This window comes from Microtus ochrogaster, chromosome 7 (genome assembly GCF_000317375.1).
Source record: "Microtus ochrogaster isolate Prairie Vole_2 chromosome 7, MicOch1.0, whole genome shotgun sequence".
Taxonomy (NCBI): domain Eukaryota; kingdom Metazoa; phylum Chordata; class Mammalia; order Rodentia; family Cricetidae; genus Microtus; species Microtus ochrogaster.
Window position 1 is genome coordinate 3,863,923 of NC_022014.1, and position 16,788 is coordinate 3,880,710.

Genomic DNA, 16,788 nt, shown 5'->3' on the forward strand with positions numbered 1-16,788 from the left:
CAGCCTGGTCTACAAGAGCTAGTTCCAGGACAGGCTCCAAAACCACAGAGAAACCCTGTCTTGAAAAAGCAAAAAAAAAAAAAAAAAAAAAAAAAGAATTTCTCTTGTAATGAACTAAATTACTGCTTTAGTTTTTCCTATTTTTGTGAGATGCCACATGGGTGCTGGGACTGAGCCAGGTCTTCTGCAGGAGCAGCCAGTGCTCTAACCGCTGAGCCCCATAGTTTTTCTTATTTTTGTAAACTGCTTGCTTTTATTTTTTTCCACTTTTTTAGAGCAGTTTGTTTTCGAGCATTCTGGATTTCAGATTTTCAGGTTTCTCTTATTCATTTCCTGAGTCTGCAAAGCTTTTCTGGTCTCCTTAAGTATTTTATATTTAATAATTTAGGTTTTGTACTACTTTTTTAAAGATGCTGAGGAGCGAATCTAGGACCCTGTACCTACAGTTTACATCAGAATTGCTGAGGTGGAAGTTTTTGAAGATCCTCATCCAATTATTCACTGTAAATATCAAAAGAATTGGCCAAGCAACACACCTTTAATTCGAGCACTCAGAAGGTCAAGGCAGGTAGATCTCTGTGAACTTGAGCCCAGCCTGTTCTATGCTGCAAGTCCCAGACCAGCCAAGGCTAAATAATGAGACCTTGTTTTAAAAAGCTGTGGAGAGAGGGGTGGTTTGGAAAGAAGGTTCAGCGGTTAGAGCACTGGCTCTAACCAGGTTCAATTCCTAGCAGCCACGTGGCAGCACACAGCTGTCTGTAACTCCAGTTCCCAAGGATCCAGACCCTTTTCTTGCCTCTGTGGACACTGTATCGATATAGTTCATATATATATATATACACATACACACAAAACACTCATAAAATAAAAATGAAGGAAAAATAAACCAGAAAGTGGCTTGGGCACAGCCCCTGACTAAACCACAGCCTTGTCTTTCCGCTCAGCGGGAATACATTCAGTGCTTACGGACACCTGCTTTCTCATGCCCTCACGAAATCTAGACCGCTGTCAGACTCAAAAGACTGTTAAGGTTTTAGATTGGCTTTGTTTGTTTGCTTTGTTTTTGTTTTGTAAGCCACCATTTAGGTTGTAGTTCTCTATAGCAGCTACTCCAGAGTAGCTCCTCCATGGCTTCCTCGGGTTTATGTGCAGTTATTATATCTAGCATGAATGCCAAGCAGGCCTTCAAGTTCTTTCCCCACCGTATCTACATCCGGCCAGAGAGCATATGAAGTTAAAAGATAATTTTGGTATTAAGATTCTTACCTGGGGGCTGGAGACATGGCTCAGAGGTCTTGAGTTCAATTCCCAGCAACCACATGCTGGCTCACAACCATCAGTAATGAGATCTGGTGCCCTCTTCTGGTCTGAAGGCATACATGGAGGAAGAACCCTGTATGCATAATTAATAAATAAGTCTTTAAAAAAAAAAAAGATTCTTACCTGGGCCTGGTGTGTGTTTAAAACCCCACCATGTGGAAGTGGAAGCAGAAAGATGAGGTCATCCTTAGCTACATACTAAGCTCAAGACTGGCTTTGGCTACAATGTCTTAAAAAGAGAAAAGAAAAAAAAAGGACCTTTTTATGACGTCCCTCATTCCCTCAACTTCTGATTGTGCTGTTGGCATTAGGTGCAGTGTCATGTACATTACTACAGACAATGACTGTGTGCAGGCTCAGTCACTTTCTTGAACTGCATGGAATTTGTTAGCATTGTATTTAGGACGAAGAAGGCAGTGCTTGGATACATGGACACACTGACCTGTGACATGGCAAGAACCAAACCACCAAAACACTTCCATGTAGACTCGTATCTCCTGGTGTGCCACTTGGCTGCTCTTAGATGCTCTCTGGCCCTGCCTTCCTACTCTGCTGTGCATTAGACATGAAGAGCTGGGCAGAGTGGCACACGCCTTCAGTCCCAGTGCTCAGGAGACAGAGGCAGCTAGATCTCTGAGTCTGAGGTCAGCCAGGGCTACACAGAGAAAACCTGTCTTGGGGTAGGGGAACACTGTTGCTCTTCCAGAGAACCCAGGTTTGTTTCCCAACACCCAAACTGCGGTTCACAGCTGCCCATTTCTCCAGTTCAAGGGGATCTTCCACCCTCTCTTGGCCTCTGGGCACTGCGTGCAAGCAGTGCACAGACACACATGCAGGCAAAATCATACAAATAAGATAAAAATAAAGCTTAAAGTTTGTAAGCTGAAGACTGGAGGGGAAGACGGTCTAAGTATAACTTTACCTTTTAGATCTTGTGATGGGCTTTGACAGATGGTCATCAGTTCAGTGTCGTGGTTCACACCTGTAATCCCAGCATTCGGGAGGAAGCGGCAAGAAGATTGCAGGATGAAGCTAGTTTCATGCCAGCCTAACTTACATAGTGAGACCTTATCTTAAAACAAAAAACTAAATCCAGTGTGGTTCCCGGCTGACCCTGCGGAACACCCGAGTGAGTGTACCAAACATACTCCCGCTTACAGAGCAAAAGTGTGGATTTGATTTGAGCAAAATGCAATTTTGTAATGTGAAAATAAGTGATTTTGTGATGTTTGGATAAGTGTTGATGTGAGTCCTAAATAAAATTAATAACTGAAGAAGAGGCATCGTTGTGTGTGATGTGAGAGTACAGGATGGAACGTCCTGAGCACCCTTCCCAGGATACATTGGCCATCTCTTAGAAGACGTACTTCAAGTAGAGCTGAAGTCTGCACCAGCCCATCATAGCCATGACAAGGAGACCCCACAGAGACAGGTACATATTCTGCTGCTTCCTTTGTCACTGCCAGCCATGGGAACCCACTTCCTGACCTAGCTTCTGCCTTCTGGCCCTCAGGGTTTGTCATTTGGTATAACTGAAGAAAGGAGAAGAAACCACTGTGAGGAGCCACCAGATGTCTCCAGTCGTCTGGTTCCTGTGAAAAGTAAAACTCAATGTCAATAGCAAAGTCAGGGGCTGGATATATGGCTCACAGTCAAGAGCACTTGACTGCTCTTCCAGAGGACCCGGGTTCAGTTCCCAGCACCCACGTGGCAGCTCACAACTGTCTGTGACTCCAGTTCCACCCTTACACCAATGCACATAAAATAAATCATTAAAAAGTAAAAGCAGCAGGGCCGTGGTGCATACCTTTAGTTCCAGCACCTGGGAGGCAGAGGCAGGCAGATCTCTGTGGTTCAAGACCAGCCTGCTCACAGTATGAGTTCCAGGACAGCCAAAATTGTTAAACAGAGAAACATTCTTTCAAAAAAAAAAATCAAACTCATGTTTCTCTTTCAAAATGAAACTGACTTGAACATTTGCATAAGCTAATATTAACATCTTTCCTAATGCTGTCTACTTTTTTTTTAATGTCTGTGGTACTGAGAATTTGATGTGGCATCTTGCACATGCCACTGATTATATCCCCAAACTGGTTTTTGTTTTGTTTTGTTTGTTTTTACTTTTTTGCTTAAAACACAGTGTCCTAAGGTGCCCAAGCTGTCCTTCTACTCACTCTGTAGCCTAGACCGGACTTGAACTTGTGATCATCTTTCTTAGCCTCCAAAGGAAGTGAGATTACATGCCGGCACCACGAAGCCTAGCACGATGTTTATCTTTGAACAGTGCACAAATACCTGCTCTCCTATCTAGTTCCTTGCTGTGAGGCTTCTGCGCATGGTTCCTGCCCTGTGCCTACAGCTGCTCTGAAACCCTGCTTGCTTCCCCATAAAATAGTGGTTATCCACTTCTTCCCTGGTTCTCTTCCCCATGTTGACTGCAAGGGTAGATATGGCCTGTAATCTTCTCCTTTGCTGCCTCTTAACTCAAAGGCTTTCCTGTCGTATTGCAGGTTACTCCAGAGGATGCTGGGAGGCCTAGCCCACTTTGAGAAGCCCTTGTCTACTAGGCCAAGAGGTACTTGATCCGAGGGCTCCTCCAGCATAGCTACAGTGAGCTCTGGTTTTCTGCAGTTCCTAGATGGACCCAGAACCTGTTTCTGGGCTTTCAAGACCCTTCCTAGCTTTGTAGCTCCTAAAAAAGCTTTACTGTTCTTGGTAGGAGGTGGTGGTGCAAACCTGTCGGGGAACTCCCTCTGTAGACCAGGCTGACCTTGAACTCCCTGAGATCCGCCTGCTTCTGCCTCTGAAGTGCTGGGATTAAAGGCACGCACCAGCACAGCCCGGCTAACCTTTTCATATTTTAAGACTTATTTAGAAATAAGATTTTTGTTGGACCCCAGGGTGGAGCCCCAACCATTTCTCCCTCCTTTCTGACTTATTTTAAAATGAGGTTTACACGTTTACTCCCACAATAGGCTCCCAGCTCACCTCTACCAAGCGGGGGAGACAGAGTCAAAGGCATCTGACAAGCTGCTTCCACACCTAAGTTTACAGCAAACTAGCTTTAGTCTGTCCCCACTGCCCCCTGGTGGCAGAGTTGCCTCTCTGCCTGCCTGTTCATTCAGAGAAGATCCAGTCAGGCCCCTGGCACCAACACTTGAAATCTGGAAATTTTGCTAAAAGCCAGAGATGCCCTGTGTTAGGATCATACTAGCTGCCTGCCTTGTAGATACATATTTATTGTTGCTCTTGAGGTCACCCTTGCTATTCAAACTGTCTAGGAGCCAAGCAGCAAGAGAAAGATTCTGTGTTTATAGGATTTTATTTATTTATTGTTTTTTAATTTTATTTTTAGACAAGCTCTCCATATGTGGCATTGGCTATCCTGGAACCGGCTATGTAGACTAGGCTGGCCTTGAACTCATAGAGATCCTCTTGTCTCTGCCTCCCAAGTGCTGGAGTTAAAGGAGTGTTCCACCATGAGCAGGAGGGGTTTTATTTTGCTGGGGTTTTGTTTTGTTTTAATTTGTGTGAGCGTTTTTTGCCTGCATGTTTGCATGTGCACCATGAGGCCAGAAGATGGCATCTGATTCTCTAAACCGAAGCTGCTAGTTGTCCTGTGGACACTGGCATGGAATCCGGTCCTCTGAAGAAGCAGCAAGTGCTGTTAACCACTGAGCCATTTCTCCAGCCCCTGTTTTTATTTCTCTGATCCTTATTCCATAAGGTATTTATTTCTCTTGCTCAGGATTAAGTCCAGGACACCATGCATGCTAAACACAAATTCTACCATCAAGCAACACCCTGCCACCCTCCCCCGCCCAGTGGCCAGCCTTATTTGGTATTTTTAGATTAAGATCTGCCTGTATAGCATAGGCTATCCTCAAAATTTCCAACTTCCTGTTCAACCCCTTAAATGCTGGGGTTATAGATGTACACTACCATGCATGACTCAACTATTTTTGGGTTAAAAATTAGCTGCCTCTCACAGCTGAGTACGTGAAAAAAAAATTAGCTGCCTTTTATCATATTTATTCCCCAAAATAGTGCCGTTATCTGTGTGCTTTTGTTTCCACTGACCATGTCCAGGCCACACATGGCTCTGTCTCACCAATGTACAAAAGCACAGTGCCATGGTGCCATCTCTTTATAGTGTTGTCTGTCCCGTGTCCTTGTGTTCCTCTCCCCCGCACCCAGGCCTCCATGGTGACTCGGAAGGAGGCTGTTGGCAAGGTTCCTTCTGGGACACATGGTTCTTGATGTTCCAGAAAGGCTGCTGCTTCTTCCCCTCCTTCTCGCTCTCTTCTTCTTCCCCCTCTTCTTCCTTCCCCTCCTTCCGGCCTTCCTCCTCCTCCTCCTCCTTCTGACCCTCCTCTTCCTTCCCCTCACCCTCTTCTTCCTTTTCCCTTGCCCTCCTCTTCTTCCCCCTCTTCTTCCTTCCCCTCCTTCTGGCCCTCCTCCACTTCCTCCTCGCTTTCCTCTTACTTCCCCTTGCCTGCCCCTCTCTTCCTCCTATTTTTTCCTTTCTCTCTCCCGCCAACCTTTTTGTTTTGTTTTTGTTTTGAGATAGTACTGTGTGATCCAGGCTCACTTTAAATTTACGCTCTTTCTGCCCTGGCATCCAAAGTGCTGAGCTGACTGTTGTGCATTACTAAACCTGGTCTTGCCTTCCTTGGAGTACGTCCACCTTTCCAGGCTAAGGTTGTCAAGGATGTTAGTAACTTCTTCTGCCTCCTCTTCTGGGATTTCTGGAAAGTGCCAATGGCTGTCTAAGGGTCCCACTCCGCATCTCTGTCCCTCTCCTCATATCTCTCTGACACGCATTTCCAAATCCCCTCCCTCTCAGTGTCTGGAAATCCCCACTCACAGTGACAGGCCAGAACTCATGACCTATGATTTCATGCCAAGGGGGAAGTAACAGCAAGGGAGAAGGCAGGGATGCCCCTACAGTTTCTTTCCTGGAGTCCAAAGGAGGGGCCCCTTGCAGTGTCTGGGAGATCCCAGTGGGAGGCATGAGATGGAATGAGCTGAGAAATAGTGGCTGACCTGGCAGTGTAGCCTGCTAGCCCAGGCCCTAGACCAGAATTTTAATTCCATCATTTGCTGGTTGGTGACCAGAGCAAAGCTCTTAGCCTTCCTAGGTTTGCTTTACTATCCACTGAATAAGAATAGGTGTGGCAGTGGCCTCAAATGCCTCAGTATAGGGCTTGACATGTAGGTGCTCTCCGCTGAACACCCTGCTGGGGATCTGGGATACACAGAGTCAAAATGCCTTCAGTGAAAGTGAGGATGGAGTGTGAGGGGGACATTAGGGGAGGGAGAGGAGAAATGTGGCACCGTGGCAGGGGGCTCCCTGGAGGAAAGTGGTTTCTGAGAAATGGGTTAGAAGAGGGGATTGGAGCTGGAGGGTAAATGACAGCAGGGGAAGCACACCGAGAAGGTCTAGCATGTGATCACGGAAGAATTATAGGACATTAAGTGATGATTAGAAAAACCAACTGTAAGGGCTAGAGCAATGGCTCAGTGCTTAAGAGCACTTGCTGCTCTTGCAGAGGATCTGGTTCAATTCCCAGCACCTACATGACCCCTCACAACTGTCTGTAGCTCCAGTTCCAGGAGATATGACACGCTCTCTGCCTTCCTCGGGCACTAGCACACAGGAGAAAGAGCGGGGAGTGGGAGGAAGAATTGGAGACAGCATAACTAGCGTCTCAGAAGTCAGTGTGACTTTGGCAAGGAGCTGGAGAGGGAAGGTGAAGAGGTGGAGACAGCAGTGAAGATTCTTCTTCAAAAATTAGAAGGGGGGGGGAGGGCTGGAGAGATGGCTCAGTGGTTAAGAGCATTGCCTGTTCTTCCAAAGGTTCTGAGTTCAATTCCCGGCAACCACATGGTGGCTCACAACCATCTGTAATGAGGTCTGGTGCCCTCTTCTGGCCTACAGACACACACACGTATACATAATACATATACACGTATACATAATAAATAAATAAATAATTAATTAAAATCTATTCTATTTAAAAAAAAATTAGAACGGGTAGAGGGAGCCCTAGTAACTGCCCTCTGTAGTCTGTAGCTTCCTCTCTGAAATAGAACAGGCCCCTGCTCTTCCGTGGGCAAGTGAGGGGAGGGGCACAGGGAGGGTTCTATTGTGAAAAGGGGGAGGAGTTAGAGTGCAGCAGAAGGATCATTGCCTCCATGGGGAATGTTGAGGTACTAGCACACAAACCACTTGGAAAGACCCCCAGTCTTGGGATATGAGCTTGAGCCTCGAGGGAGGGATAAAGGAAAAGAAGCAGCCAGAGTAGACAGGTGGAAGGAAGGCTGGTAGCTGGGGTCCTAGGTCACTACAGGACCTAGGATTTTATTGCTATGGAAACCAATCCTCTATCACCATCCAGAAAGGAGGCCCAGCAGGTGTGGGCCTTGCGTGGATGCTGGAAGGACAAGGAAGCCTTTCTGAGATTTTTAGAAACCTGGGTTAACTTTCTTTCTTTTTTTTTTTTTTCTCTCTCGAGACAGGGTTTCTCTGTGGCTTTGGAGCCTGTCCTGGAACTAGCTCTGTAGACCAGGCTGGTCTCGAACTCACAGAGATCCGCCTGCCTCTGCCTCCCGAGTGCTGGGATTCTGGGTTAACTTTCAATGGTTATGTGCCATTAAAAAACAAAACAAACAAACAAAACCAAAACCCAAAACAACAACAATGGGGGCTAGAGAAATGGCTCAGTGGGTAAGAGCACCGGCTGCTCTTCCAGAGGACCCAGGTTCAATTTCCAGCACCTATATGGCAGCTCACAACTGTCCAGAATTCTCGTTCCAAGGGACCTGACACCCATGGCAAGATACCAATGTGCATTAAATAAAATTCAAAAAAATTTTTAAAATGTTATGTCAACTAGGGTGGTTCATACCTTTAATCCCAGCACTCAAGAAGCAGAAGCAGGCAGGACTGGTCTACATGGCAAATTTCAGGTTAGCCAGAGCTACACAGTGAGACTCTGTCTCAAAAATAAAACAGAGGGGCTAGAAAGATGACTCAGGGATTAAGAGCACAAACTGCTCTTCCAGAGGTCCTGAGTTCAATTTCCAGCAGCCACATGGTGGCTCACAACCATCTGTAATGAGATCTGGTGCCTTCTTCTGCCATTCAGGCATTCATGTAAATGGAGCACTCATATACATAAAATACATACATAAATCAAAATAATAATAAATCAAATAAAATAATAGCCAGGCGGTGGTAACGCACGCCTTTAATCCCAGCACTCGGGAGACAGAGGCAGGTGGATCTCTGTGAGTACAAGGCCAGCCTGGTTAACAGAGCTAGTTCCAGGACAGGCTCCAAAGCCACAGAGAAACCCTGTCTCGGAAAAAAAAAAAACAAACAGAAAGATAACCCAGGTTTCTAAAAATCTCAGAAAGGCTTCCTTAACAGAGCGAGTTCCAGGAAAGCCAGGCTATGCAGAGAAATCCTATCTCAATAAATAAATAAGTAAATAAATAAATAAAACAGCAGAAAAATAGAAAAAAATAAAGCCAATCATGGGCAGACAGAGACCTCTCAACTGATGTCAGGGTCCCTGATGCAAGAAGGGTAAAGTGAGGGATTCCTTTTTCTCCCCTTGAATCAAAGGGAAGACGTTAGGCCAGGATCTGCAGGAACCCGGGTGTGGACTGAACACCTGGGGTTGTGGCTCTTTAAACACGGAGGGGTGGGGCGTGGCATTCCCGGGGGCTGGAGGAGAGGGTGAAGCCCCCGCACTAGGGATTTCCTCTGTTACGGATTCTGTAGAGCCACTACTTTAACCTAGCTCTCCGGGCAAACGTGAGAACCTGAACAACATGCAGCACAGTGCCTAGGGTTCTCGGTTAGGGAACACAGTGAAAATGTACCCAGGTACTCGAACACCAGCGAGCGCCGCGCAGCCGCAGAGGAGGCGGGCTAGCGTAGGCTCCACCCTGTATGCTAATATTGCGAGCTGCGGCCCCGCCTCGGGTACCGGTGGGGCCAACACTGTAGGGTCCGGGGAGACGTCGGCAGGGATCAGAGAGCCAGCGAAGTCCCAGGCCAGGCCAGGCGTTGGGCCCCGGGCCCAGGGGACTGGTGGTAGGGCCCACACATTGTCCAGGTGCTGCCGGTTACCCTGGAGCCGCACTCCCCCGCCGGCGCAGAGTGGTACGACCCGTAGGGGCGGAGCCCAGATCATGTGACGCGAGCGCGGCCGCCATCTTGCTCTGCGGTTCTGGTATTTAGAGCGCAGAGGCTGACTGGCGGGGTCGCCTTCGCTTCAGCCGCCTTGAGGACCATCGCCGCTTGCCCGCTCGCTCTCCCGCCGTCCTACCCCAGCCGCCGGCTGAGCTTGCCCTTTCCCAGCTTGCAGACATGGCTGACATCAAGAACACCCCCGAATATGCTGCATTTTTCGCTGTCATAGGCGCTTCGTCCGCCATGGTCTTCAGCGGTGAGCATCGCAGCAGGAGGAGCGGGGGGTGCCGAAGCGGTGCGGGACTAGAGCCCGCTGCTCACTGGGGGCTGGGCGTGACGTCACTCTGACGTCATTCCCAGCTATGTGGGTGTCGGGCCTGGAGGGTTGGGGGTCAGCCCCATGGCGGCGGGGACAGTGGACTGTGTGGGCTTACGGACTTGATCCGGGTGCTGGTTCTATCAGCCAGGCGAGCCTCGTTTGTGCGGGGGTGGGGCGGTGGTGTGGCTGCCATTTTAGCCCCGAGAAGCAGGCATGAAGGTGGGGTGGGGGCCGGGGGGGGGGCGGCGCGCGATCCTGTGCCCGCTCCTGCGCCTGCTCCGCATCCTGCATTCTGCGGACAGGTGTGACATCACATCTTGAAAGGCGCCAGTCCGTAGGCTGCGGCGGGCCCAGTGCGGGAGTCCCTGGCTTCCTGGCCAGAGGGAGCCTGTGTCCCCGTTAGGGTCCAAAAGCAGCTAGGGGGTCAGGTGGGTCTGTACCCTGGGTGAGGCAGGTGTTTCCGGTTGAGACTTGTCTCGGTTTCCCAATCCCAATCGTTCTGTCATCGTGTGGGTTGATTGGGAAAACTGGGCTGAGGGGTTGGTCCTGGTAACCTGCAGGGACTCAGGTTAGAACCTATGGAAGTGAGGTTGGTCCAGAAAGGAGCACTTGAGCGAATGCTTGCTGAGAGTCTGCTTGTCTGAGAGTGGCGGCATTTCCGTGATTAGGTCTTTGATCTTCAGTCCTGGCCCTAATGAATGGATGAGTGAATGAATGACCTTCCTCTTCTAGGGGGGTGAGGGGCTGGAACTGGGAGATAGATGCTTCCTTGCTCGGGGAAGGAAAAGCCTGGCAAGGTTCTTGATAGCACTCTGCTTTTCAAGTTGGGCCTTGACAGTTCTATAGTATCAAATTTAGTGAAAATTGGCCTTCCTGGGAGAAAAGCCTTTGGGTCAGACTCAAGAATGTGGGATTGAGGGAGGTAAGTCACAGCCCCCAGGGACTGGTCTGGCCTGGTCTGGGCCTCCTCTGGAAGGTCTGGTCTTTGGCTTAAGTGACCTCGCCCTGCCCCACCCTAGCTGGCAGTTGGTGAGGCTGGCCCTCTGTGCAGGTACTCGGAGAGTTTGAACTCCAAACAGTGTCTGTTGACTGTAAACACCTGTAGGGTGCAGATTGGGGTGGCCAGTTGTCTGTCTTGGTGACCTCCCCTTGCCTGGGCCTGTCAGGTGCTTCTAAGAGCCCTGTTCTTCCCACATGGTTGGCTTAAGGGATCATTTGTGGTGGGAGATGTGGTCTAGACTTCTCCTTTCCCCTCCCAGCCCATGCCTGTTCTCCCCACACTTTAGGGCTCCTTAGAGAAGGTTGCCAAGCATTTCGTACTGCTCTTTGCCCCAGAATGTGTCCATAGGTTCCCCTATTTTGGCCACCTGTGATGACTTGTGGTTGTCACTCATTCATACATGAATCTAGCAAATCTTTTTTTTTTTTTTTTTTTTTTTTTTTTGGTTTTTCGTAACAGGGTTTCTCTGTGGCTTTGGAGCCTGTCCTGGAACTAGCTCTGTAGACCAGGCTGGTCTCGAACTCACAGATCCGCCTGCCTCTGCCTCCCAAGTGCTGGGATTAAAGGCGTGCGCCACCGTCGCCCGGCTAGCAAATCTTTCTTGAGTTCTTACTGTGAACAAAACAATATCCCTGACCATGTGGAGCTCATGTTCTGCTGTTTTTCTGCACTCAGCTCCCTGAACCTCTTCTGTCAAGACCTTTCATGTGCCGCGTCTGGCCAACAGGTGTCTCTGCACTATTGAAAACTGTGTATTTGCTGGACTAGGCCTTTTCCTTCCTGACCCTAGCTTCTGGGGATTGGAACCTACATGCCACCAGTCCTGTTCCTTCACACAAGACTCTCACAGTCCTCTGGGGCTTAGGCTCTTATTGGCCACTTGAATCACCTTCTGATTTCATTTTCTCCTTCCAAGCTTGCTATTTAATAGTACATCTTTGTATTGCCACCACCTAAAGAAATCTCTCTGGCCTCAGTGTTGCAGCTGGGAAGACTCAAAGCCTAGTCTCAGTGACTGGCTCATGGCCTCTCTTGGACCTCATGAACCAAGTTTAAAGACCATTGTTCTTTTAACTAAATGAGGTCTGCACACGTCTTTGAGGCCTCCAGTCCCTGCTCACATGTTAGCTTCCCTTTTTTTCTTATGACAAATATCCTGTTGGTTGTTTCTTCATCATGTTCTCCATGAAACTGCCAGTGACTTCTTTCCGTGACTTCCCCTATGTTTGCTTGTTTTCCTGGAAGTGCCTCCAGACCCGGCTCTCTGTGCCCCACTGCATTGGTGTTGACAGATCTCCCTTCTGCAGCCTGTCAGACTTGGCCTTCTAGATATCTGCTACTGTCTGGTTCTAGGCTAGTTTTTATCTCCTCTTGCCTTGGTCCCTGGTGCCATCCCTGATTCTCATCATCTCTCTTCTTACCACCCATCCTTCAGCGACATGATCCACCTGCTATGCTCTGGGGAAGGGCCCCAACTCAACTCCTTTCCTGTTTCAGAGTTCTGCCTTTTAGTATACAGAGTTCCTTGAGTTCAGTCCCCACCTTCACAGTAGCACATAGCAGCCTGTATTCTCAGTGTCTAGTACCATGTCCTCAGGAGTGGGAGCTCCTCAGGCACTCACTGTGATGAAGCCAAGCGTGGACTTGGCTTGCAGTAGGAGCCTGAGATATGCACAATGACCAGAACAGTTCCAGGAAAATCTCTCTTGAAATGGACCCAGGACTTGAAAGCTAAGGTGTTAAGTCTTTGGAAAGTGTCTGGGCATCTAAGGGTGCTGTCGAAGAGACAAGCTGTCTATTGGAGTCCCTGCCTCTTGCAGTTATCTCATCTAGGACTGTCTGCTCAGTGCCTGAATGTGCTGTCAAGAATCTTGCTCTTTGCCTGGTTTTCCTTTGCTCTGCTGTTTACCTCATCATCTCCCACTCCATGATCTTTTTCAAACCCTCCTCCCCTCGGTGTAAGTCCCTCCTCCGTCCGTGTTCTTTCCTTCCTGGAGATGTGAATGTGTTGAGTCACTGTCCTGTCTTTTTGCTGTTACTGAGCTGAGAGGCACACAGTAGGAATATTTGTGGTCCAGCGAGATCAGCGAACAGTGTAGAGGCTGGGGTTGTTCGTGTCCTTTTTACCTCTGGTCTGTGTTTTCTGTGCATCGGGTTATATACTGCTCCCAGAATGGCCATGGCTTGAATGCCCTGGGCAGAGACAGTTTGGAGACTGCCCATGTCACCTGTTTAAGTAGTTGAGTAGTTCTTATAGGGTCTGGAAAACAAAAGCAGAAATGAGGAAAATTGGAGTTCAAGACCTAGAGGCAGGAGAGGGAAACAAAGACCTGAAAGGAAGGCAGCAGTCTGATGAGGAGGTTGGATCGGGGAACACCTTCTAAGGAGACAGGTTGTCTTGTCTTGGAAGGCTTGAAGGCCCCACTGCAGGCAGGGACTGACTGACCCTGGACTGTCCTCTAAGGCAGCTGAGAGGTAGTTCCCTTATGTTTGAAGTGCCTGGAACTTAGGGTGTGGGACAGAGATGCCCCAGTCTCAAGCAAAGCTTTCATTGGCCCCTCTGCTTCTTTTCCGCGTGATTGTTTTGCCAGAGGTCACAAGCTAGAGAATGCTAGGGAACAAAGGCTGCTTTCACAGCAAACCAGGACCCCCATGACCACAAGGACTACTCCAGGCGGAAGTGCACTAGGAGGTTGGGGTGAGGCTCTGCTAGTGGAAAGAGAAGTGGCTGTAGTGATGGTTATTCTCCCAGGGGGCTCCTGCTTGGCTGCATGCCTCCAGTTCCTCTAGTGGTGGTAATTGGGGAGCATTCCCAATGTGCAAAAAAGCTCCCCAGGCAACTTCCATGCTGCCCAGAGCTCACTTCATCTCTCCCCCCCCCCCACAGCCATGGGAGCTGCCTATGGCACAGCCAAGAGTGGCACTGGCATCGCAGCTATGTCGGTCATGAGGCCAGAGATGATCATGAAGTCCATCATCCCAGTGGTTATGGCTGGGATCATCGCCATCTATGGCCTGGTGGTGGCAGTACTTATCGCTAACTCCCTGACCGATGGCATCACCCTCTACAGGTGAGTGCTGGGCCTGTACTATCAGGTGAAGTGTATCATTTGCCTGCGGACAGGCAGATTGCTGACAGCCTGTATCTCTTCTCTTCCCAGGAGTTTTCTTCAGCTGGGTGCTGGCCTGAGCGTGGGGCTGAGTGGTCTGGCTGCTGGCTTTGCCATTGGCATCGTGGGGGATGCTGGTGTTCGGGGCACTGCCCAGCAGCCACGACTGTTCGTGGGCATGATCCTGATCCTCATCTTCGCGGAGGTGCTTGGCCTCTACGGTCTCATCGTGGCCCTAATCCTCTCCACAAAGTAGCTGTTTTCCACCAACAGTCACAGGATAGGATGTAAAGACCACCCCTCCTCATTCCAGAACGAACAGCCTGACACACACGCACGGGCAGCTGCCCCCTCAGTAGTTGGTCTTGTAAATGCGCAGTGTCCTAGTGCCCATTGTCTGTTGCCCCCGCCTGGCCCCTGCCGCCCCGTGCTGTGGACATCTGGGCCTACTCATCTCCCATCCAGGCCCCTGACCAGTGAGGATGTCAGCCTCTGGCTACCCCACCCATCGCCCTAGAGTGCTCTGTGTATAAGGATGAATTAGAGTTGTCATTTTTCTCTTCACTGGATGTTTATTTATAAAAGATTTGACCTATTCATGCGTCTGTGGAGCAGCCCTGTCTCCCAACTATATAGTAATCATTAGTAAAGTGTTGCCTGTGGGGTTCCTGTTGCTGAGACTCCTTGGATGGAGCCACCCTCGCCCCAACCCTGGACAGCCAGGGTAGAGGGTAGCGTGTACAGCGCGCCAGGGCTGGCTCCCAGCTGTGTCCAATAAAAGTTCTCGGATGTGACTGGCTTGTGCTCTGGCGCTTCTGTGGGCTGAGTGGGCGGGGCTTCCAGGTCACGTGGCCTGGTCACGTGGAGCCGAAGTCCACGTGATAACCCTTCAGCTGAGAGTCACGTGGTGCGGCCTGCGCCTGCTTCCTATTACGGGTGCTCCGGGCACTGCCGGTTTGCGCCCAAAGCTTGCTGAGGTCGGCGCGACTCACGATGCGTAGCGGGCAGCCTGCGGCGGGGGCCCCGGTGCGCCAGTTCACCAACTGCCGCATCCTGCGCGGCGGCACGCTGCTCAGGTCTGGGCTGCATAGTGCGGGGTTCGGCCTGGTGTAGGAGTGGTGGTACTGCAGTGTGGGGTTCAGAGATGGGGCGAGTGTAGGACCTAAGCCGTAAAAGCGGCAGGGCTGGGTCGGGTGTGGGAACCCAAGAATGTGGAGGGCAGGACTGTCCTGGGTGTGTGAATGTGGAGGGCAGGACTGTCCTGGGTGTGTGAATGTGGAGGGCAGGACTGTCCTGGGTGTGTGGCTGGGAACCGAGTAGAATAGTGGGTGCAGGGACAAGCCGGGAGCAGGATAGAACTAGGGCTTGGTTCCAGGGCCTGGTGGTGACCAAAGTGCCGACTGCTCTGCCCTCAGGGAGGATCTGTGGGTGCGCGGGGGCCGCATCCTGGACCCAGAGAAGCTGTTTTTTGAGGAGAGGCGCGTGGCTGATGAGCAGCTGGACTGCGGAGGCCGCATCCTGGCGCCCGGCTTTATCGATGTGCAGATGAACGGTGCGGCCTGGCTTGGGCCAGGGAATCCAGGGGAGGAGCTCTGAGCACTGTGCTACCCCTTGTTTTCTGTGGCCACAGGTGGATTTGGTGTTGACTTCTCCAAGACCACGGAGGATGTGGGTTCTGGGGTCGCCCTAGTGGCCCGGAGGATCCTGTCCCATGGTGTCACCTCCTTTTGTCCCACCCTGGTCACTTCCCCACCAGAGATTTATCACAAGGTGAGATGAGGCTGTTTTACCCCTGAGCAAAGGAACCCCTTCCCCCCAGGGGTAGTAGCCTTTTTTTGTTTTTGTTTTTTTCCCCAGAGCCAGGGTTTCTCTGTGCAACAGTCCTAGCTATCCTGGGACTAGTAGACCAGGCTGGCCTCAAACTCCCAGAGATTCACCTGCCTTTGCCTCCCAAGTGCTGGGATTAAAGGCGGGCGCCACCACAGCCCGGTCAGTAGCGTTTTCTTAACCTGAATGAGGCCTCCATCCACTTGGTTGTGAGGGGATGCTCCTCGCTCTTGTTCAGTTGTGCCCTTCCTGGTTTCTGCAGCTGCGGACATTTTCTGTCACCGTCACCATTCTAATCTGCCACACCCAGCGCCCTGTAGGCAGCCTCTGGGCCTCGGGAATTCTGCCCCAGCCATTGTCTCTAGTCAGGCTCTTCCTCCCTAACCTGCTCTATTATGTGACTCACCTGAATAAGCCTTTCAGAGAGAGCTGCTCTTCTCGCCACTGCCCTGCATCCCTCTCCCTTCCACCCTCTCTCTAGAGGGAGGTCTGTTGTCATGGATCCCATTTTCCTGAGAAGGCTTTGCCACGGGTTTCCCAGTGTGAGCTCAGCTTGCTTGGGTGGCTGTCTTCAGCACATTCAAGAGCAGTTCGTGTGTATTCTGCCCTCTATCTCTCAGTCCTGAATTCTTGCTTAAAAGTATGGTATTCTCTTATGCAATGTAGTGCAGTTGATGAGGTTAGTAAACTGTTACCTGTACTTGAATGGGTTCTTCCTGTACCTGCTGTCACTTGCCTCAGCCAATTTTTCTCCCACTGCAGGATCCGTAATGGGATCGGGAAGTGTATGACTGTCTCTAGTTCCCCTTTTGGGTGTGTAGACTCAGAATCAGAGTGGGAGGCCATGGGCATTGAGTGTGGGCTGTGCCCTTGCTCCCATAGGCTTGGCTCCGGCCTCTTGACTTGCCACCCTTGGGAGACTTGGGACAACTTTACTCACTTTCGAGTCCCAATTTTCATTAAACCTAGAGTGAGAACAGTTAGTGGACACTTAACACATATTAAA

General features: G+C 50.1%; 2 protein-coding genes across 2 annotated transcripts in view; both read left to right on the forward strand.

The window, feature by feature from the left end:
• The first annotated feature begins 9,407 nt into the window (after window positions 1-9,407).
• On the forward strand, window positions 9,408-14,749 carry Atp6v0c (ATPase H+ transporting V0 subunit c). Its single transcript, XM_005349195.3, has 3 exons — window positions 9,408-9,782; window positions 13,733-13,916; window positions 14,007-14,749. The coding sequence occupies exons 1-3, from the start codon at window positions 9,704-9,706 to the stop codon at window positions 14,209-14,211; spliced, it is 468 nt and encodes a 155-aa protein (XP_005349252.1). The 5' UTR covers window positions 9,408-9,703; the 3' UTR covers window positions 14,212-14,749.
• A 147-nt stretch (window positions 14,750-14,896) lies between these two features.
• Window positions 14,897-16,788, forward strand: part of Amdhd2 (amidohydrolase domain containing 2) — a 10,557-nt gene continuing 8,665 nt past the window's right edge. The window contains exons 1-3 of the mRNA XM_013347099.2: window positions 14,897-15,031; window positions 15,371-15,507; window positions 15,586-15,725. Coding sequence (XP_013202553.1) covers window positions 14,949-15,031; window positions 15,371-15,507; window positions 15,586-15,725 — 360 coding nt within the window. The 5' untranslated portion in view covers window positions 14,897-14,948. The remainder of the gene's footprint in view (window positions 15,032-15,370; window positions 15,508-15,585; window positions 15,726-16,788) is intronic.